The following is a 24,728-nucleotide window of genomic DNA, read 5'->3' on the forward strand; positions in this document are numbered from 1 at the left end:
TCTGTCGCAACCACAGATAAAACCTTTGATTTAACGGAGCTCAGCTTCTTGTTCTTTGATTGACTTTGAGTTTCTTCTTAGAGATCAATGTAGAGAAAGGTACAACATATATGGATTTTCACATGGTTATAAATTAATTATTTTTTAACTTACAATTGCAGTTTTAATAGAATTGATCTACCACCTTACAAAAATTATGAACAACTATGGGAAAAAGTAAGCTTCGCCATCGAAGAAACTGAAGGATTTGGTCAAGAATAGAGACAACATGTACACAAAGGCACCACAAAGATCACACCCAGAGTACCAAGCACCAACAATAAATATTAATAGATATCACTATAAGTGAAAGCTGCCATCCTGGTGGATAACTGCCACTGTGGTGGAAAGCTGCCACGGTTGCAGAAAGCTACCACTATGATGGAAAGCTGCTACAGTGCCACTATCAAGCTGCCACCATGACCGAAAGCTACCACTATGATGGGAAGCTTCCATCATGATGCAAAGCTGCCACTGTGGCGGTAAGCTGCCACTGCGACAGAAAGCTGCCACCATGGCAGAAACTATATTGTAAGCAGCCACCATAATGTAAAGCTGACTGATGGATAAGTAACATCTGCAACCATGGCAGAAACTTACCACTATGATGAAAAGCTGACACCATGATCATTGCTGCTATGGCAGAAAGTTGCATCCACAACATAAAACTACCACCATGATGGAAAGTGGCATCGGTCGCCGGATTTAATAACCAGTAGCACTAAGGTGGTTATTTACATAAACCAGGTGTGATGCTGTGGAAACAAAATTAATCAAATTCATTTATTGTCACTTCCATTGAGTTAGTTGCATCTAGGAAGCAATATTATATCTTTGTAATTGATTATTATAATTATTATTCAACTAAATTTAAAGATTGTATATAGTTTTAAATGGGATAGAAAGAAAATGGAGATGATTTTAGAAAAGTCATTTCTCATTAAATTATAAACGATTAGTAATATAATTTTTTTATCTATATATCACATGTAAAATAAAATCTAAAGCACTTAAGTAATAATCAAATTAAATTATGACTCACTTCCTTTTAAAAAATACCTTACCCATATTTTTTAAAGAAATGTTTTGTTCCTTCGAAGCATTATAAATATATATATATATAATTTTACCTTTCACTAGTACTAGGTCTACCAGTGGATACCTTCTGGGTTCTCTTAATAGAGGTGTCCCCTTCACGTACTTTAATAATATAGTTTATGAAGGCTAGGCTATCAAGTGAAATACACTTGCAGATCAGTCAACCTGTTGAGTGATGTGACTATAGCTCCTTTGAATCAACCAATCGGGTGCAGAGATTTATATTGCTGCTGCCAATCGGATACATACTTTTAAAATCTGAGCACAATTATGTTATCTATTACAACAAACTAATAGGCATGCTGATTTCTGTTAACTGAAGTGAATGTGCAACAGATTGGACGAGATATTTATTCATTGGAGTTCCTATGCAAAACATACCATCATTACAATGCCCTCATCAAAGTGAGATCCAGCTATCATTTTGATGATAGGGGTGATTGGTTAAATGTCTACTGTCATGTATGTTCACCCCTACAACTGCGTTCACACTGATTCGGTCAGGTCGGCGGCGAGCATTATTTTTTCCTGTCGGGTTCAGACAGCAATTATGAATTATTCAGCTAAGTTGTATAGATATATACTATCATACATGTTTTTTTTTTTTATTGAGAGAATATTTAGAAGGTTAGGTTAAGGTTAGAAAATAATTTCATATATTCATAATATCTGCCTTTAACGTGATAGGAGGAAAAAAAAAATGTTTTGTAGGGAATCTGAAATGATTTAGCATGATCGGTTCTATTTATACGGCCACTACCCGAATCCGTACACAGTGTGAATGCATCTTAAACATGATCAGGTGCAGGTAGTCCGTACCTCTATTTTGATTTATATAGGTACTGGTGGTTCAGTTGCATTTTAATTTAGTGAATGTGGTTGAAAAATACCGTGTATGTTGTTAGGAAGATGTTTTAATTAATCACAAAGTGGATTAAGTGAATTTGAAGGGGTATGCATAAAGTTTTGAGTATAACAATATTTTTTGTAGTACAAGAAATCTACAACAAATGCTCCAATATAATTACCCTTTTCACATCTGCGCAGTATCCAGGTTTACGTAGTGTGAATCCAATTTTGTGGGAGGAGGGGTGGGGAGAGGACCAAGAAAGATTAGTAATTATTTGGTGTCTCGAGTGTAAGATTACAAATTTACTCTTCCCTGGTCCCAACTTCTCATCTTGTGACTTGGCAAGGTTCGCGAATGATGACAACGTGTAATACATCGAGAGATCAAAATATACATATATACAGATGTGACAAGGGTATAATAAAAACACTAAAGATTCACCTAAATCCGAACACTATTTTGTTTTTTTTTGTTAGTAAGTTACTCTATACAGATGAGCATGGAAAAATATTTTGGTATTGATTATTTTTTAACGTATTCGTTCTGCCTCTTGATTAATATAAAGAAAATCATGACTATAATTGTAAATGTATGTTAAATGTATAAAACTCATAATGATTGCACTACTAATTTAATTGTGCATATTATATGGATGGTATATATTTGGGCATATTAAAAAAAATAGAATTTATTTAATGTATTTTGTATGAAATAAGGTTTTATGGGGATACAAAAATAATATGTGTGTGCGTGTGTCAAGAATGATTAATTATTCAGGTCAGAGGTTATATGGTATAACACGTTAACTTTACCATAATTAGTATGAATTTAATTTTGTGTACATATAAAATGAAAAGATATGAAATGCGTTTTAAAACAATTGCAGATTTTTTTCACTGTAACTCTGGCTTTTTGATGTTGTTATTCCTTGATAATTAAACAGCAAAATTGAGAGGTAAATTAATAGTAATAGTCGTTTATTTTATAATAAAAATTATCTTAGTAGATAATCATTCTGTGTGAAAAGCATGTATGATGGAAATGTCCAAAAAACGACTTTATTCTCTGTAGTACTATAGTACAGAGTTACTATGGCTTACTATTTTTCAAAAATGGCCAAATTTCGAACCTTTATTTTTCGACAAAACTGGTTTCTATGGCACTATAAGATGATGATAATGCAATATATGATAATATATAGCATTATTATCGCATATTAATTGAATAAAAAAAACCTGATATTTTGGTGATTTTTCGAAAAAATCCTTGTACTATACTGCCCCGTCATGAAAGAAACGACTCAACTGCATAAAGCAAAGTTTTGAGATAATCAACAAAACGTGTTCTTGTTTTAGCTCTTCACGTGTGGAGATAATATTATTTTGATTAGCTTAATAAACATGCGCAGAGGCGAATAATGGGTTCTGCGCATGTCAATTGTGCTATACTAACCAGTTTTATCAAAAAATATAAAGGTCGAAAATTTGCCATTTTTTGAAAAATCCCTGTACTATAGTACAGGGAAATTTTCAAAAAATGACCGATTTTCGACCGTTTTATTTTTGGACATAAATGGTTACTATTGAAAAATAAACATGCGCAGAGTCGAATAATGGGTTCTGTGCATGTCAATTGTGCCATAGTAACCAGTTTTATCGAAAAATAAAAAGGTCAAAATTTGCCCTTTTTGGAAAAATCCCTGTACTATAGTACAGGAAAATTTTTGAGAAATGGCCGATTTCCGACCCTTTTATTTTTCGATAAAACTGGTTACTATAGCACAATTGACATGCGCAGAGTCGAATAATGGGTTCTGAGCATGTCAATTGTGCTATAGTAACCAGTTTTGACATAAATGGTTACTATAGCATAATAAACATGTGCAGAGGCGAATAATGGGTTCTGCGCATGTCAATTGTGCTATAGTAACCAGTTTTATCGAAAAATAAAAAGGTAGAAAATTTGCAATTTTTTGAAAAATCCCTGTACTATAGTACAGGAAAATTTCCGAAAAATGGCCGATTTTTTACCCTTTTATTTTTTGACATAAATGGTTACTATTGCATAATAAACATCCGCAGAGACGAATAATGGGTTCTGCGCATATAAATTGTGCTATAGTAACGAGTTTTGGCATAAATGGTTACTATAGCATAATAAACATGCGCAGAGGCGAATAATGTGTTCTGCGCATGTCAATTGTGCTATAGTAACCAGTTTTATCGAAAAATAAAAAGGTCAAAAATTTGCCATTTTTTGAAAAATCCCTGTAGTACAGGAAAATTTCCGAAAAATGGCCGATTTTCGACCCTTTTATTTTTTGACATAAATGGTTACTATTGCATAATAAACATGCGCAGAGACGAATAATGGGTTCTGCGCATATAAATTGCGCTATAGTAACGAGTTTTGACATAAATGGTTACTATAGCATAATAAACATGCGCAGAGGCGAATAATGTGTTCTGCGCATGTCAATTGTGCTATTGTAACCAGTTTTATCGAAAAATAAAAAGGTCGAAAATTTTCAATTTTTTGAAAAATCCCTATACTATAGTACAGGACAATTTCCGAAAAATGGCCGATTTTCGACCCTTTTATTTCTTGACATAAATGGTTAATAAACATGCGCAGAGACGAATAATGGGTTCTGCGCATATAAATTGTGCTATAGTAACGAGTTTTGACATAAATGGTTACTATAGCAAAATAAACATGCGCAGAGGCGAATAATATGTTCTGCGCATGTCAATTGTGCTATAGTAACCAGTTTTATCGAAAAATTTTCAATTTTTTGAAAAATCCCTGTACTATAGTACAGGAAAATTTCCGAAAAATGGCCGATTTTCGACCTTTTTATCGAAAAATAAAAAGGTCGAAAATTTGCAATTTTTTTGAAAAATCCCTGGCCGAAAAATGGCCGATTTTCGACCCTTTTATTTCTTGACATAAATGGTTAATATTGCATAATAAACATGCGCAGAGACGAATAATGGGTTCTGCGCATATAAATTGTGCTATAGTAACGAGTTTTGACATAAATGGTTACTATAGCATAATAAACATGCGCAGAGACGAATAATGGGTTCTGCGCATATAAATTGTGCTATAGTAACGAGTTTTGACATAAATGGTTACTATAGCATAATAAACATGCGCAGAGGCGAATAATGGGCATGTCAATTGTGCTATTGTAACCAGTTTTATCGAAAAATAAAAAGTTCGAAAATTTGCAATTTTTTGAAAAATCCCTGTATTATAGTACAGGAAAATTTCCGAAAAATGGCCGATTTTTTACCCTTTTATTTTTTGACATAAATGGTTACTATTGCATAATAAACATGCGCAGAGACGAATAATGGGTTCTGCGCATGTCAATTGTGCTATAGTAACGAGTTTTGACATAAATGGTTACTATAGCATAATAAACATGCGCAGAGGCGAATAATGTGTTCTGCGCATGTCAATTGTGCTATTGTAACCAGTTTTATCGAAAAATAAAAAGGTCGAAAATTTGCAATTTTTTGAAAAATCCCTGTACTATAGTACAGGAAAATTTCCGAAAAATGGCCGATTTTCGACCCTTTTATTTCTTGACATAAATGGTTAATATGGCATAATAAACATGCGCAGAGACGAATAATGGGTTCTGTGCATATAAATTGTGCTATAGTAACGAGTTTTGACATAAATGGTTACTATAGCATAATAAACAAGCGCAGAGGCGAATAATGGGTTCTGCGCATGTCAATTGTGCTATAGTAACCAGTTTTATCGAAAAATAAAAAGGTAGAAAATTTGCCATTTTTTAAAAAATCCCTGTACTATAGTACAGGAAAATTTCCGAAAAATGGCCGATTTTTTACTCTTTTATTTTTTGACATAAATGGTTACTATTGCATAATAAACATGCGCAGAGACGAATAATGGGTTCTGCGCATATAAATTGTGCTATAGTAACGAGTTTTGACATAAATGGTTACTATAGCATAATAAAGATGCGCAGAGGCGAATAATAAGTTCTGCGCATGTCAATTGTGCTATAGTAACCAGTTTTATCGAAAAATAAAAAGGTCGAAAATTTGCCATTTTTTGAAAAATTCCTGTACTATTGTACAGGAAAATTTCCGAAAAATGGCCGATTTTCGACCCTTTTATTTCTTGACATAAATGGTTAATATTGCATAATAAACATGCGCAGAGACGAATAATGGGTTCTGCGCATATAAATTGTGCTATAGTAACGAGTTTTGACATAAATGGTTACTATAGCATAATAAACATGCGCAGAGGCGAACAATGTGTTCTGCGCATGTCAATTGTGCTATAGTAACCAGTTTTATCGAAAAATAAAAAGGTCAAAAATTTGCCATTTTTTGAAAAATCCCTGTACTATAGTACAGGAAAATTTCCGAAAAATGGCCGATTTTTTACCCTTTCATTTTTTGACATAAATGGTTACTATTGCATAATAAACATCCGCAGAGACGAATAATGGGTTCTGCGCATATAAGTTGTGCTATAGTAACGAGTTTTGACATAAATGGTTACTATAGCATAATAAACATGCGCAGAGGCGAATAATGGGCATGTCAATTGTGCTATTGTAACCAGTTTTATCGAAAAATAAAAAGGTCGAAAATTTGCAATTTTTTGAAAAATCTCTGTACTATAGTACAGGAAAATTTCCGAAAAATGGCCGATTTTCGACCCTTTTATTTCTTGACATAAATGGTTAATATTGCATAATAAACATGCGCAGAGACGAATAATGGGTTCTGCGCATATAAATTGTGCTATAGTAACGAGTTTTGACATAAATGGTTACTATAGCATAATAAACATGCGCAGAGGCGAATAATGTGTTCTGCACATGTCAATTGTGCTATAGTAACCAGTTTTATCGAAAAATAAAAAGGTCAAAAATTTGCCATTTTTTGAAAAATCCCTGTACTATAGTACAGGAATATTTTCGAAAAATGGCCGATTTTCGACCCTTTTATTTTTCGATAAAACTGGTTACTATAGCACAATTGGCATGCGCAGAGTCGAATAATGGGTTCTGCGCATGTCAATTGTGCTATAGTACCCAGTTTTGACATAAATGGTTACTATAGCATAATAAACATGCGCAGAGGCGAATACTGGGTTCTGCGCATGTCAATTGTGCTGTAGTACCCAGTTTTGACATAAATGGTTACTATAGCATAATAAACATGCGTAGAGGCAAATAATGGGTTCTGCGCATGTCAATTGTGCTATAGTAACCAGTTTTATCGAAAAATAAAAAGGTAGAAAATTTGCCATTTTTTAAAAAATCCCTGAAAATTTCCGAAAAATGGCCGATTTTTTACCCTTTTATTTTTGACATAAATGGTTACTATTGCATAATAAACATGCGCAGAGACGAATAATGGGTTCTGCGCATATAAATTGTGCTATAGTAACGAGTTTTGACATAAATGGTTACTATAGCATAATAAACATGCGCAGAGGCGAATAATGTGTTCTGCGCATGTCAATTGTGCTATTGTAACCAGTTTTATCGAAAAATAAAAAGGTCGAAAATTTGCAATTTTTTGAAAAATCGCTGTACAGGGAAATTTTCGAAAAATGGCCGATTTTCGACCCTTTTATTTTTCGATAAAACTGGTTACTATAGCACAATTGACATGCGCAGAGTCGAATAATGGGTTCTGCGCATGTCAATTGTGCTATAGTACCCAGTTTTGACATAAATGGTTACTATAGCATAATTAACATGCGCAGAGGCGAATAATGGGTTCTGCGCATGTCAATTGTGCTATAGTAACCAGTTTTGACATAAATGGTTACTATAGCATAATAAACATGCGCAGAGGCGAATAATGGGTTCTGCGCATGTCAATTGTGCTATAGTAACGAGTTTTGACATAAATGGTTACTATAGCATAATAAACATGCGCAGAGGCGAATAATGGGTTCAGCGCATGTCAATTATGCTATAGTAACCAGTTTTATCGAAAAATAAAAAGGTCGAAAATTTGCAATTTTTTGAAAAATCCCTGTACTATAGTACAGGAAAATTTCCGAAAAATGGCCGATTTTCGACCCTTTTATTTTTGACATAAATGGTTACTATTGCATAATAAACATGCGCAGAGACGAATAATGGGTTCTGCGCATATAAATTGTGCTATAGTAACGAGTTTTGACATAAATGGTTACTATAGCATAATAAACATGCGCAGAGGCGAATAATGTGTTCTGCGCATGTCAATTGTGCTATTGTAACCAGTTTTATCGAAAAATAAAAAGGTCGAAAATTTGCAATTTTTTGAAAAATCGCTGTACAGGGAAATTTTCGAAAAATGGCCGATTTTCGACCCTTTTATTTTTCGATAAAACTGGTTACTATAGCACAATTGACATGCGCAGAGTCGAATAATGGGTTCTGCGCATGTCAATTGTGCTATAGTACCCAGTTTTGACATAAATGGTTACTATAGCATAATTAACATGCGCAGAGGCGAATAATGGGTTCTGCGCATGTCAATTGTGCTATAGTAACGAGTTTTGACATAAATGGTTACTATAGCATAATAAACATGCGCAGAGGCGAATAATGGGTTCAGCGCATGTCAATTATGCTATAGTAACCAGTTTTATCGAAAAATAAAAAGGTCGAAAATTTGCAATTTTTTGAAAAATCCCTGTACTATAGTACAGGAAAATTTCCGAAAAATGGCCGATTTTCGACCCTTTTATTTCTTGACATAAATGGTTACTATTGCATAATAAACATGCGCAGAGACGAATAATGGGTTATGCGCATGCCAATGCTACACTAACCAGTTTTGACATAAATGGTTACTAGAGCATAGCAATAGTAACACACACTTGTAATTGAGTGGTATTTTGATTTTTAAATTTCATATTTCTAGTTAAAATTTAGAATATCTGAATATACCACAAGGTGTATCATTCCCTAAATAGCCCAAAAAGCTAAAAAAGTGATTTTTGAAAAAATGTGTCAGTTAAGTCGTTCTTTCATGACAGCTGGGCAGTATAGTTCAGGGATTTTTTTTTAAATGGCCAAATTTCGAACCTTTTATTTTTTGACATAACTGGTTTCTATGGTACTATAAGATGATGAAAATGCAATATATGATCATTATATAGCAATATTATCGCATAATAATTGAATTTTAAAAACCTGATATTTGGCCAATTTTCGAAAAAATCCCTGTACTATATGCTGTATTTATAGACAACAGCATATGCTGACAATCAAGGGGCCCTCTTGATGAGTGACAGTGGATGTGTGTATACTAGTACACCGGGGTAACCCCCTACTTGTCTCGAAAGATGTACTAGGTTCTTTGAAGGGCACATGAGCCAGATGTGTACACTGGACCTACGGTTTATAGTCCTTATCCAATAATACTCGTTCTACCACCAGAACCATGAAGCGAGTGAGGCTCAAACCCCTAACGATGTTAATATGGCAAGGTATTGCGGTTCCACTGTCTTAACCATTTGGCCACTCATCACGTAACATGCGAAGATCACATGTGATTTAGAGCATGTCACACTTTGATATTGCAACCAGATGTCTTTAACACAATATATGCGAATATATTGAAATATTATTGCATAATAATTGAATTGTTAAAAGTCGATATTTTGGCCATTTAAACAAAAAACAATCATTTATTTTATTTTCAATTTTAATTAAAAAGACAAAACTATGTACAATCGATTATTGTAATTATAATTATTTTTATTCTTAATTATGAATAATTATTTAATCACAAAAACAAGAAAAATGCATCTTTACATAGTTTGTAACAATTTTGTTCCAGTCTTAATACATATTGACCTGCAAAAAAAAAAGACAATGCAATACTTTTATATTAAATATATGGAATGTATCATAGTTTAAATAAATGTATATCAAAATATGGAACGTTTTATTTCTTTAAAAAAATTCTATTGTCGCACTAGTATGGTGCTATGCACATGATCATGATGGCACTGTAACACTGGTACTCTCTCGCCTGATGCTATGCACATGATCATGATGACACTGTCACACTGGTACTCTCTCGCCTGATGCCATGCACATGATCATAATGACACTGTCACACTGGTACTCTCTCGCCTGATGCTATGGACATGATCATGATGACACTGTCACACTGGTACTCTCTCGCCTGATGCTATGCACATGATCATAATGACACTGTCACACTGGCACTCTCTCGCCTGATGCTATGGACATGATCATGATGACACTGTCACACTGGTACTCTCTCACCTGATGCTATGCACATGATCATGATGACACTGTCACACTGGTACTCTCTCGCCTGATGCTATGCACATGATCATGATGACACTGTCACACTGGTACTCTCTCGCCTGATGCTATGCACATGATCATGGTGACACTGTCACACTGGTACTCTCTAGCCTGATGTTATGCACATGATCATGATGACACTGTCACACTGGTACTCTCTAGCCTGATGTTATGCACATGATCATGATGACACTGTCACACTGGTACTCGCTCGCCTGATGTTATGCACATGATCATGATGACACTGTCACACTGGTACTACTCTAGACTGATGATCATGGTGGCAATAGTACTGTCTAGCCTGATGCTATGCACATGATTATGGTGGCACTGGTACTCTCTAGCCTGATGCTATGCACATGATCATGGTAACACTGGTAATCTCTAGCCTGATGCTATATGCACATGATTATGGTAACACTGGTACTCTCTAGTCTTATACTATATGCACACGATCATGGTAACACTGGTACTCTCTAGTCTTATACTATATGCCCATGATCATGGTAACACTGGTACTCTCTAGCCTGATGATATATGCACATGATCATAGTTACACTGGTACTATATAGCCTGATGCTATATGCACATGATTATAGTGACACTGGTACTCTCTAGCCTGATGCTATATGCACATGATCATAGTGACACTGGTACTCTCTAGCCTGATGATATATGCACATGATCATAGTGACACTGGTACTATCTAGCCTGGTATTATAGGCACATGCTCATTCTGGCATTGGTACTAGTACTACTCTAGACTGATGATTATGGTGGCAATAGTACTGTCTAGCCTGATGATATATGCACATGCTTATGGTGACACCAGTACTCTCTAGTCTTATTATGCTATATGCACATGATCGGTAACACAGGTACTCTCTAGCCTGATGCTATGCACATATCGGTAACACAGGTACTCTCTAGCCTGATGCTATGCACATGATTATGGTGAAACTGGTACTCCCTGGTCTTATGTATATGCATATGATCATGGTAACACCGTTACTGTCTAGCCTGATGATATAGACACATGATCATGGTAACACCGTTACTCTCTAGTCTGATGCTATATGCATATGATCATGGTGGCACTGGTGCCCTCTAGTCTGACTCTATGGACATGATCATGGTGGCACTGGTACTCTATAATGAAACCAATGAAGATGAATTGAATATTCAAACAACACCAGAATTCTGAAAACAAAAACACATCCCATGAGGTATGAAATTACACTGATGTGTGTACCAATCCAGGGACAGATTGAAAAATGGTCTTTCGGTAGTCATAGATATAAAGCCTAGATTTATACCTATTACCATACTAAAAGTCCACAAAACAACAGAGCTGCCCTGCAATCTTAGCACTGTTTTTATTTTAATAATAAAAAAGTTACATAATTATTACAAAATTACACTTATTAAGACAAACCTCTAAGTCTAAAACAGCCTTTATATTACAATTTATTCAAAGACTTCTACGATTGTTCCAACAATACTTACGTTTGTCATTTCAACCGGATTTCGTTCAGCCTCTTGTCTTCGTTTTAGTATAGGTGCAATGCTCTCCTCGATCTTGAATCCCATCAAGTCTTTGCGCGATATCATGCCCACAACACAGTTCTTGTGATCCACAACAGTTAGATGACGCAGACCAAGTGTGCGAAATATTATGTAGGTACGGTGCAAAGAGAATGTGCTTGGAATGCATGGAGCAGACATATTAACATAGGGTTTCTGTTATATCAAATGATAAGGTAGCAATATAAATAGATTTATTTATAAAATCTTTCTACAATATCAAACTAGTTTGATAAAAAAAAAGTTATATGATGTCATCGCGTCCATATATGGCACATCACATTTTTTTTTATCACAAAGTTTGATAGTGTAGACAGAGTTTTAGTATATATAGTATATTTTTTATACATTTCATCAAATAATTCAGACAGATGTTTTGATAGAATAAACCTCTAAATAACTTATTTAGTAGGAAAGAAATACATCTTTGAAAATAGTAATATATAAACATTGGTTGTATTTATATGCAAATTAAGTAATAAAACAAAACTGTTGATTATATAATTATACTGTATTAATTAATAATACTGAATTAGATACAGTACCTAAATGGTAAAACAACATAAAGATATATATATCTATATTACATACAAACACAAGCATTTAAGCATAATAGAAATATGATAAAGAAAATAATTATAAAATGTATTCACCAAGTTAACTGTCATATGTTGAAACTTATCATCTTCACAATACTGGTGAAGACACTCTTCTAGAACCTCTGGATTTTCCAGGTTTTCCACCGCAATCTAATCAAGTTTACCATGAAATAAACAATCATTACAAAAATAATAAAGAAATAAGCAAGTCAATTAAAGCTATAGAATATTTCTTCTTTGTTGCGCCTGAAGTTTAACTGGTTTCACCAGGCACCTCTGTTTAAAATACCGAATTAAACAAATATTGATTGAAAAAGTCAGTAAAATTTTGAAATTTTAATTGATTTATTTATTTCTATGTATAGAATATCTAAATTAAAAATAACACAACAAAATAAAGAAAAAACAAAAAAAAGCATCTTCCTACCGTCTGATAATCAAGTTTAGGAATTTCAACTTCATCATCTTGAGCTGCGTCTGATCTCTCAAATATTGATTCATAGGAAAGCAGAACACATATTTCATTTCTATGTGTAAAAAAATAAATCTTTCATTAAACTTAACCATTTTGTAGTTTTAAAATTCCGTAGAAAAAAAACCCCAAAAAAGTAATGTTTTCAATTATAAATTAAATTCAACAAAAAATAGGTTAAATGTACACATAATAAATTTTAATAAACATTAAACATAGTATTTATACCTATTTATGAGGCCCTTAAATTCATTGCGGTTGCCAAGAGGCCCGGTTTCGACCACAGGGAAACCACCATATGCTGTGTCCAGAAGAACGTGAGCTAGTTCACTAACAGTTGGCCGGCATTGAAGTACTGTAGGTGGTGAGGCCATTGCATCAGCTGCTGAATGTAGCTCAAGATTAATGCTAACAGAAATAACATTATGTAATGATATTTAAGATTATAATATAATGGATATTATATAACACCTAAATAAATTCATGTCACTTGATTGGATGATTGTGAGTCACATGACATGCAATAGTATGTATTATTAAATCAATGAATCAAATGTACTTTTCAAGAGTCTATTTGTATGTTATATAAAACAAAGAATGTTTTTATATTCATGCAATGGTAAAAAGAATTTCATTTAAATTCTATTTTCATATGGGCTTCACTTCATGAAAATAGAATTTCATCTTTCACCTCATGAAATTATTTGTACCATTGAATTAATGAACATTCATTATTTGTAATAACTATCTATGATAAAATATGGAAAGATTAATGTGATTTGACAATGGTAATTACGAAGATGTGACACAACATGTGGTATGCGTATTATAAATTGTCTAGTAGGATCTCTAGAAAAATCTACTACACTAGCTGTTGAATGTATTGTACATTCAGCACTATAATCTCTAATTTTCAACTTCTGTAGCTAAATTAACAATGATAAAGTACAAATTTACAACATACCTTTTACCATCATGAAATATTACAGGCTCGGAATCAAGGAATGGTATACATTTGACCTCTAGAAGGGCGTGGTAAATGGGATGTGTAAATGCATCTCCAACCCACTTAGCAACCATAATAGCAACCATAATGGGAAGTAGAAATTGAATATCATTTGTTATCTCCATCTGAAAAAAAATATAAAAGTTACAGTTTTTGTTATTATAAATATGTTTCCCAATATTTGTTGTTGCATAATAAACATTGAGAACATTTATAAACAAAAAGTAAAGTTGTATCAGTATTGTTAATTTTCACAGCATACTAAAAAGGTTCCACAAACATCAATGAGCTTATATAGATTGGCTAGAGAGCGGATTCAAATGTTATCTTCATAGAGAGGGTACCCAACAGTATGCAATCGACCATTCACGACCCCTACACAGTCACGGAGTACTACGCCTGGGTTATGTAAGGTTTTTGGTTTATGCTTCAACAATAAACTAAAAAATTACCATGATAACTGTGAGTGACATGGTAAGACGAGATACACCACCGAAGAATGAAGCTGCTCCTATAAGAGCGAAGGCTCCAGGATCCATCCAAGCCCAATAGATATCATCGGTAGAGTGCACTCCAAACAAAGTGACCATTATTAGGCCTACAATTCGACCATACAGAGCACCAATATACCTAAAAATAAACAAATATGTATACATTTTTTCTTTATATACTGACAACAAATTCACAAGACAAACATACTAAAGTCTTTTGTACAAGTGGCTGTCATGAGAAAAAAAATATTGCCATCTGACAGATTTGAACTAAAGATCCTGGAATTTGTAGCCAACTATCAAACCACTTTTTAACTTCCGGCAAAATTGTGTTAAGGAGTCCGATCGGGTAAGGAAACACGTCCAAATGTCCCAGTATGGACACAATGAATTAATATAACATAATAACATTTGGAAAAATTTGATTGCCGATCACCTGAGAACTATCAATCTATTGAGTGGCACCAGGTAGCACACAAGTTGATAGTGCACACTCAGTAAATACACGTGAATAAAACAACAAACAACAACAATATACTTACAACATAGGCACAACTAAACCACTTGAGATTGATGGGCCACAGCTCCAACATGCCATGAAGAAGTAGAATATTAGAACGGTGAACAAGGGACCGAAGGTGAACTCCCAATGTGTTTCACGTGAGAATAGATGATGGATTGCTTCTTCCCCGGTTACAAACAGTAATGTAGCAACTAAACAAGAAAGTTGAAAACATTTCGTCTAATATGTATCTGAGAAGAGCTTCAATGTGTCATCTTTTTAAATTATTGGTATAATTTCTACACACAATCATAATGTATGAGAAAATAAACTACTAGTTTCCGAATCAATTCTTTAATGTCATTGTAGGTTATATTGTATCACTGAATTAAAAAACGCTTGGTACTGCGTTAATTCCTTAATTAGAAAACGCTTAGTACTCAGTTAATCCCTTTGAAACTCATACCGAAGCTTAGTGCATGTTAAAGAAGCTGGTACACTAAGTGAAAAGAGTAGGGGATCGCGCTGCACTGCTGGATGGCGTGGGTCTATGGATGAGCCCAATCCAAATTTATCCAGTTTCAAGTTAAGTTTGAGGACAAGAATAAATTACTAGGATGGGGTGCAGATGAAACATTGGAGCTAAAATGAGCAAGAACTTCTGTACTTAAAAAGAGAACTGAAGCCTTTTGCAATGGTTGATAATATGTGAATTTAAATATGTGAATGTCATATACTATGTCTATTTATTACAGTATTCATAGTTAAACCAACCTTGACTAAATGTATCATTTGAAAATGTAATATTCTCGCCTTCTTTCACAACAATTCCACGGGTACAAGTATAGTAACTGACTTCTTTTTCTGTAGACCCAGCAGGGTTGTCCAAACATTTGGGGCTGAAGTCTGATGGTGGCCTAAAATTTACAAATATCAATTGTAGTGTCATACAGTAGAACATTCCCAAAATATAGAAACTCATGCAGTGGCGTAACACGGACGGCAAGGCCCCTAGTTTAGCACTCCTAAGGAGTGCATTGGGCTGCTCATGCTCTGGGCCCCTGGTTTTAGACAGTGAGCGCTCATAGCCATTACGCTACTGGAAGGTGGAAGCAGATCTTAAGGATATTTAATATACATTGGAGGTTGTGCTTCTTTGACTGAATAATATTTTCCAAAAGTTTAGAAGAGTTCTCTTCTAGATGCTTACTTTCCTGCTTATTCATTCATTCATTCTCAATATAGAAAAATTGCCAAGGATAAACCACAGTGATTTCATGGACTGACCTTCACTTTCATTGACTGTATACACAAGATTTTCGACATAAACATAAAATGTCTTAATACAATATCATGAGATCCGGACTACATCATACACGATTTGTACCCCGGACCTTGGGACCAGTAGGCAAGCATCTTTAACTTAACATTAAAACATTTTACTTTCATTCATTACAAATTTTGTTTCTCCATTGAGATCAGCATTTTACCCACAGCATTTATTAAAATGTTATCCGAGTGATGATGTTTAATCCATCTTTACTTACTTTCCTGATTCGTTTTCATAGTAGCATGTGAAAGGACTACAATCAAATATAGCTGGCAGGAAGACACTAGCTGTTGCCATTATTGCCTTAACAAAACAAAGTTTATTGTTATATATAAATGAATAACCACCCACGCAACAATTGTAACTAAAATATCACTTCAATTGAATGCATTGTGCAAGAACTGCTTGAATATGAAAGAGCCACAACTTCCAAGATCACTGTATAGTAGCCTCCATTCGCCCACATGCACTGTTTTTATGGGTTCATTCACACGTACCTATTTTCCTGCTGGCCTTATGAACCAATTATCGCTATAGATGGTAGATGACTAACTAATACCTGGGTAAAACACCTAAGCCTGGACCTATGTTACTATTTCAATATCCTATTGTTTATATTGAAATTCTAATAAACAAACTGATAATGTTTTAAGTGAATTTACTAATTGTTGCACGCGATGCGAACACAAAATCAAAGCACAGGAATTTATTTGAGCAAATAGAAGGTTTAGTAGCAAATTATCGGCAACATTCAAGGTTGATAAGACCAGGGAAAATACAATACTGTATATGGTTCTGGTTCTTTATCCCTTTTCTGGAATTACTGTACAAGTAGTATTAAGGTTGTCAGATTCAGCAAGCATATGGTAGTAAGGATACAATTACAATTTAAAATGTTCCTATTCCGAGTTATTACAACACTACACATACTAATTTGTCATTACAATTAACACTTAAAAAAAGCATAAACATTAAAAGAACATACTTACAACAATGATACAAGGCTCTAACAGTCTAGCAACTTTTTTCGTTATTTTATTGTTGATTTTGGCCAATTTTGCTCGACGAAATCTGGCTAATTTTAGATTACAAAACACAAATAGTCCTCCTAGGACACCACCAAGTACACCAATTATAACGGTTGGAAAAAACATCAAAATATTAACATCTAAACCTTTGCGAACCTGTGGAATAGATACAAATTACAATTTAAAAAAAAAAAAAATGAATTTTGTTAAAATAAAGTTTGCTATGAGAAAAATATTTGTGAATATGTGAAAAGTTTTTTACAATTTTGTAATCGTCTACCGGAACGAAATATGGTCTCAGTTTGAACGCAGCTTAAAGATACATATGGGAAAAATTATAATATTGTTAAAAAAGTTTAAATAGCCAATAAACAATAGTAATATTAGCTGTGCACCATGCGTTTCAAAAGGGAATATATATGTTGAGAATGTCTTTATGTTGGGTTGTTATGCTACAAATGTCTTCTAATGACATTCTGAACTGTACTATATTCTTAACTTTACACCCGACATACTTAATTATCGCATTTTTGAAGTTAGATAAATCATGAATGATTCCACCGATCTTTCAATTCAATTTTAAATTCAATTCAAAATTCTTTAATCATCCCACACGGAGCATTCAAATAAAAAGGTCTGGATTAAAATGATCTTACAAAATATACAAAATATCACAATACACAGTACAATATAACAAGAGTCAAAGTTCAAGAATTTAAGAGTCGGATGGCCACTGGCAGAAACGAATTCCTTTTCCCGTTTGTTCTACGTCGAAAGCGACGCCCATGAGGCATGAGCTCGAAATCACTGAACAAGGCATGGTTAAGTTAATATTTTTTAGAATAGCTCTACTTTTGAGTTAAAATAACGATTGTAAGGCGTTTGATGGGCACACTGCTTTAAAATGTCTTAAGATGTTTTGAGAAACTATTCTCATCATCAGAACAGAAAACAACGCCTAGAGTACTTATATACCAATAGGACAGGTTGTATGTAAAGCTTGGTTCCCACTAGAACGTAACGCAAGGACGTAAACGCAACGCAAGCGTTTTAACCAATGACAAGCGAAGTTATAGACAGGTGACAATCACAAGCGAATAAGCCATCGCTTGTGATTAGTCAATTCACTTGCGTTGCGTTATGTCCTTAAGTTGCGTCGCTAGTGGGAACCACGCTTTAATGAGGAATTTCTGAAGTGATTTCCAATCCTACGTGTTTGTATTTTACCTGAAAAAGAATGTATTTATCAGAAGTAAATAAACCAAAGTTCCCCTGGTATCTAAACGCTTGGAATGCTGAATTGAACAAGTCTGTGGTAAACGTTGATATCATACAACAGAAAAAGATCTGCCATGAAAGCTTCATACTCCAGAAGGATGACACCTCTTCCATTGCAAACAAGAGGCCACCAACAGGTGCACCAAACGCTGAAGCAACCCCTGCAGCAGATCCAGCTGAGATGAAGTTGCGTCTGGAATAAAGGAAATATATTGCAATGTTATTCAGTAATAAAAAAAGTAGTACAACAGTAGAGATTAAAAAATATTCATCTTATTTGGTTTGGAAATTCCTTTTTTTCAAAACAAAATTCATGTTAAAAAGTTATTTTGATATAAAAATGTAATGGCAATAGAACGAGTTTTTAAGCCGGCTGTGTGGCTCAATGGTATAGACTTTCTAATAGAATTTCAATATTGGTTTTGTAAAAAAGAAATGTTCAAATCCAACAGTGAAATAGTCTTTCAAACGAGGCACTATACAGTGTTTTGAAGTAAAATAGTCTTTCAAACAAGGCACTTGTCTTGGAGCAAAATAGTCTTTCAAACCAGGCACTTTACAGTGTTTTGAAGTAAAATAGTCTTTCAAACCAGGCACTATACAGTGTGCAGAAGTAAAATAGTCTTTCAAACCAGGCACTATACAGTGTCTTGAATTAAAATAGTCTTTCAAACCAGGCACTATACAGTGTTTCGAAGTAAAATAGTCTTTCAAACAAGGCACTTGTCTTGGAACAAAATAGTCTTTCAAACAAGGCACTTTACAGTGTTTTGAAGTAAAATAGTCTTTCAAACTAGGCACTATACAGTGTCTAGAAGTAAAATAGTCTTTCAAACCAGGCACTATTCAGTGTCTTGAATTAAAATAGTCTTTCAAACCAGGCACTATACAGTGTATTGATTGTTCTGGTCAAGTCTGTTGTCTTTCATTACAATGACAAGAATGTGTATGTAATTCCTTCTATAGTTTCACCTACCTGTCTTCAGGATTTCTAAATCTTTCAAATATTGGCAAAGTGAATTTTAGCGTTCTTGACTTACACTGGCTTAAGCCTGCTCCTATCAAAGAACTAAAACAGATTCATATTTTAATTATTACTTTCAATCAGGGCACATTAAAACAATTTCTATTTTTCAAAACTTTTCCAAACCCAGGGATTGTAACTTCCACACACAAATTTAAAATTTCGCAGACATTAACATTTATTTGGAAACACTTATTTTTAAAATCATAAAAATTTTACATTTTTAAATAAATATCCCAAAAAAATCTTTATTTCGGACAGGGGAGGAATTATTGTGTTCAATAAAAAAACTAAGGCTGTTTGTTCCTTTGTTATGAAATACTCCAATGAACCTATTCAGCAACAATTGGATATTTCCCTTTCGGCTAAAAAATGAAAGTACTTATACTGTACTATAGAGTAGATTTGGATGGATGAACATCACTTCAAATAAAGGCATAGGAATTGAAGGTAGATGTAATAAAAGTGACCAATTGTTCCACCATATAGTGGGTGTTTAGTTAAACAATTAGTATCTTGCGTTCCCTATAAAAAAAAGCCTTGAGATGGGTTTACTGATAGTAAAATTACACCTTTCTAAAGATTAGAAACAAAACTGAAGACAACTACAATAAATCAATTTAAGTGCAAGAATATCAAATTTGTACTAAACTAAACTAAGACCATACCCCATATGAATCATAGGCCCCTCAGGGCCAACAGGCAGTCCACTACTAACAGCACATAAGCAGGACAGGAACTTTACAACCAGTGTCTTGACATTAAAGATGTTTCGTACCAGTGTACCGTTTAGAAAACCTATTAGTTCAGGCATGCCAGATCCTGCTGCTGACGGCCTAAGGAACTACAACAATTCATATAATGTGCAATTATTATGAAACTGAATATTAAAATGAAATTTTTTGAATTTCTCCGTTTTTCCCACAGTGGAGTGCCCTACCAGAGTTACTGACTGGTCGTGGGTGACCCATGTTGTTTTTTTTTTTAAAATCATTTTTTTTAACGTCTTTCTGACATGTATGTACAGCACATTTAAATGCCTTTATATCATTACCAAACTGACAAGCACTGGCTTCTTTTGGTATACGGTACTATTAAATATTGTAAATGTAATTGTGAATAAATGTGTAAGTAAAGTGAAATACATAATATCAATCAATCAATAATTTAAACAATCAAATCCACGATTCCAGCTTCAAACTTGGTGAACCATATGTATGTAGTTCTAAAGGTTGACAGAACTTACAAGTAATTGATTATCATTACTGGTGTATTAATTAGAACAATAGATAGACAATAGATAGTTTTCAAAATCAAATCTTATCTCATTTTCACACTGTTCATCGTCATAGCCTTCCGCTATTCTATTCCCTATATGGATGACTACGAGAAAACGACCAAACATCAAGGTTTTTTATCTGTCATTCTTATTCATTAAATTTTATTATTCATACAACTCACCACAACAATACCACTACCAAAAAGAACTAAAGCCAGACTAATGCCAAATAACCATCCCCAAGATTTTGCATAGCTTTCCTGAAAAATAAAAACAATGCTGAAATTAAACTTTGCCATTTCAATAATCATTTTGCTTACTTTAAAAAAAAAGAAAGAAATTAATAAGATATGTTTACTCTAACCCGATTTGAAATAAATAAACGTTGATTTGATTTAAAAAAATGTTTTCAAAAGTTAAATGAGTATCATAATCCATTTCTATAAAAGATTTTTGGTATAAAAAAAATTATAAATATGCATAAAATATCTTTTTCAAACTCGCAACCTCTCCTTTACAGGGAGAGTATCATGCCTTTAGACCTCTTTGAATTAAGACATACAGTACTGTACCTGTATATATTCTTCTGTTTTCTCCCATTTAAAATCTGAGATAAGATCAATTGATTGATGCAAAAGGAAACCAATGAAACCTGTAGAAAACCCAATCAACGCCATCATTACCCATCGGTCCCATTCCAACCTATGATTACAAAGTTCACCATATTTTAATCATTTTTTTACATTGGACAGTAGAAACCGTCAATTCGGACATACCTAATCAGAGGACACACGGGACACTATGCCATGAAACGAAATTGCTATTCTACAGTGGTGAGTGCCTTATGTCTGTATTCATTGTCTTCTTACTTATTTGTTTTATTTCGATTTTTGGAGTATCCAAAATTAAGTAGTATACGTATGAAACGCCATATGTGCCAAAATATTTATCTTTTTACTAATATTAAGACAAAAGTCTGTCTGGAACCCAGACTATAGTGATGGTCTTTCACACCTGTTCCGGGACAGTTCCAGTCTGGCGATGGCATATCAAATCGAATGCCAAAGTTCGTTTTCACGTGGCTACACGCATAAGCACATTCTCCTGAACACTGCCATTGGGTTAAGTTGTCAAAACAAGTACTGAGACTGGTAGCCGCTTAGTCCAAGCCCCCTTCATTTAAAACATAATATAATAAACTTTGAAAAAGAATACTTTTCGATTATCATTTTTCCATATGAAAAAAAAAATATTTGAAAAACATTTTTTATCTGCAACCTAAGTTTTCACATCCAGAAGACAAAGAGAAAGAACAATAATACAAATTAAAATGTCAATTATAGAATAGCGCAGTAAATAAAATTATCTCAGATTGTAAAGCATTTTGTGCGCAAGACTAAACAATATGTTGGCGTCCACCACCCGCTGAAATCTGCACTAGTACTAAATTTTCTTGTACCTTGCTGGTTGTTTTCTCAGCCAAGTCTTATAAGCCTGGCTGTGAGGAGGCAGGTAGTCAAGACTCTCATACGTGGCCAACAACTCACGTTCCTGTCTTGTGTACTTGTGGTTTACGTAACGACTTTCAAAATCTCTTCCTCTTGCAAAAAATCGACTGTTATCGTCAGATGGATGTGATTCAGAGTGATCATCATCAAATGTTGAATTTACGACAAGTTTTCTTCTTCTGGACATTCTCTCTCCTTCAAAAATAAATAACAATATTAAAACAATAATATATCATTTTTCATGCGGACAGGGTGAAAAGCTAAACAATTAGTTCACATCCATTAACATTTAAAAAATAACTACAATATCATAGTCACCAACTGTCTCGCATCGTGCATTTCAAAGCGATTTTTAATGTAACACGCATTTTGACCACATATTTGTCACGCATTTCGCAGAAGTATTTGCGTGATTATTTTTTAACACTTTTTGAGAGGAAAATGCCTTCAAATTAATTTATGTATATTTTAAAAGTACAAAACAGTTATGCATGTATTCATTAATAATAAACACCACATATATAATATAGCGAAAATACATAATATCAGGAAATTAATTAATTTTTCCGTGGTCGCTCACCGTGACGAAGGGCTCAAATACTTAACCTAACTTGGCAGGAGGGGAGGGCTGTCACTTATTATAATATAGGCCTACACTTAGCACTATTGCCACCGGAGGAGGCTAACTAACTAAGGCCTACTTACTACTAACTAGGCCTACTAGGGGGCCTATTCTAGCCTAACAGGCTTAGGCCTAGGCCCTACCTAGCCTAGACGGTTTTACTATTAACTATTAGGCGTAGGCTAGTATTAATTAATTAGGAGTAGGGGCCTAGCCTAGGCCTCTAGTAGGCCTATCCTAGGCCTACCTCCCTAGAATTCAGCTAATTCGGCTAATATTATTCATATGTGATATGTCAGCAGATTTAATTATTTAAATTCTATCATCAAAAAACAAAGATTAAACAAACTACTCTATAGGCCTAGCTAGCTACTCACAATAACACGGAAACAATTCAAAAGTGTGAATTTGTTTACATGTGACGTACGTAAATAACTAATGTAAATTCTATTTGTACGGTAACCGTGTAAATAATGATGGCATGATGATGAGATGGTGGCACGGCGACGACGAAAGGCGGAGTGTAATTTAAAGGGTAGCTCCGGTTTTAAAAGTAGTTCTTCCTCATTTATTTCACGAAATTAAGCCGAAAGAAACAAGATTGTTACAGCAACACAGAAACTTAAGAAAATCTTTAAAAAAATTGCGTAAGAGCTGGAGCCCGCCCCCCCCCCCCTACGACAAAAATAATAGACATGACCGTCTCACAAAAATTGTACATAATAGTTCATAATCTACAACATTAGCTTTCACAATGTTTACCGATTTAGAAGCTATGCAAAGAGCACCGTTTTACACAAATTTGCATGTAACGCAGAATTAATTTATCGACGTGGGAATTTATCGGTAGACCTACACAAAAATCTGTGAATAGGCCTATTGTTGAGGAGAAAAAAAGGATACGAGGCCTTTATTACCAAAGTGAAGTAGCCTATTTCCGGGCGATTCAGATTCAGATTCAGATTCGAATTATTAAACGTCATTCATACATAGTATAATGATAATTGTTTTCTTGGCAGAAAAACACAAGCAAAACAATACATACAAAATATTTACATTCGTGATCAACTTGGAACTAACAACAACAAATGATCAGCAATAAAAAATACAACAGACCTAATGACCTATCTTTGAAACTCACTGTTGTATAGTCTAATAGCGCTAGGTAAGAATGAAAATTTATGTCTATTTGTTTTTACTGAAATTGTTGTTAATCTTCCAGATCTGGTAACTACTAACTTATTGTTGAGAATAAGTTAGTAGATGAGACATTGATATTATCAATCTATCCAGATGCCCAGGCCTTGTACAAAACAAAGAAACGGCATACTAATATAGCCCTATGCTATTGTTTGGTTTTCGTTATGCCTGAATATTAATGATTGACAGGCATAGGCCTATGGATGTGTACTTTCTTTATTGAGATAGTTTATAGACCTTTTCCTTAGGAATATTATAATTCTACCCTTTGTGTTGTGGTGTGTGGTACGGTACAAGTCACAGGCTGTCAAAAAACGTTCCTTCCCGCTAGAGGCCTTTAATGGTAAATATTTGTTGGTAAATGGTGCGTAGGCCTATAGATGAAGAATTATTTGATATTGAGTACGTTTGTCGGTAGCTGGGAAATTATAAGTTGTGTGTATTTGAATGTTTGGGTGTGTCACTATGACATAA

At 34.1% G+C, this 24,728-nt stretch overlaps 2 protein-coding genes across 5 annotated transcripts in view; one reads left to right on the forward strand and one right to left on the reverse strand.

Moving 5' to 3' along the window:
• LOC140056692 (E3 ubiquitin-protein ligase Su(dx)-like) overlaps positions 1-3,171 on the forward strand; it is a 28,416-nt gene extending 25,245 nt beyond the window's left edge. Inside the window, exon 21 of one of the 2 annotated variants that reach the window (XM_072102150.1) lies at positions 162-3,170. In XM_072102150.1, coding sequence (XP_071958251.1) covers positions 162-261 — 100 coding nt within the window. In that variant the 3' untranslated portion in view covers positions 262-3,170. Of the gene's footprint in view, positions 1-161 lie in introns of both variants that reach the window. The other variant, XM_072102151.1, reaches the window with a different exon arrangement.
• Positions 3,172-9,951: 6,780 nt separating this feature from the next.
• LOC140056677 (chloride channel protein C-like) lies at positions 9,952-23,457 on the reverse strand. 3 transcript variants are annotated; one of them, XM_072102127.1, is made up of 18 exons: positions 23,432-23,457; positions 22,384-22,627; positions 21,497-21,626; positions 21,107-21,184; positions 20,314-20,489; positions 19,598-19,690; positions 18,571-18,814; positions 17,305-17,499; positions 16,533-16,618; positions 15,760-15,902; positions 15,026-15,197; positions 14,445-14,622; positions 13,951-14,117; positions 13,215-13,394; positions 12,942-13,041; positions 12,569-12,664; positions 11,838-12,071; positions 9,952-11,480 (listed from the first exon to the last, which is right to left on the reverse strand). In XM_072102127.1, exons 2-18 carry the CDS (start codon positions 22,617-22,619, stop codon positions 11,439-11,441), a joined length of 2,550 nt encoding a protein of 849 aa, XP_071958228.1. In that variant the 5' UTR covers positions 22,620-22,627; positions 23,432-23,457; the 3' UTR covers positions 9,952-11,438. The 3 variants fall into 3 exon arrangements, with proteins under 3 accessions (XP_071958228.1, XP_071958229.1, XP_071958230.1); XM_072102128.1 differs by having other exon boundaries at positions 9,952-11,531; XM_072102129.1 differs by lacking the exons at positions 22,384-22,627; positions 23,432-23,457 and adding an exon at positions 21,939-22,216.
• Positions 23,458-24,728: the final 1,271 nt, after the last annotated feature.

The sequence above is a fragment of the Antedon mediterranea genome, chromosome 8, assembly GCF_964355755.1.
Source record: "Antedon mediterranea chromosome 8, ecAntMedi1.1, whole genome shotgun sequence".
Lineage (NCBI taxonomy): Eukaryota > Metazoa > Echinodermata > Crinoidea > Comatulida > Antedonidae > Antedon > Antedon mediterranea.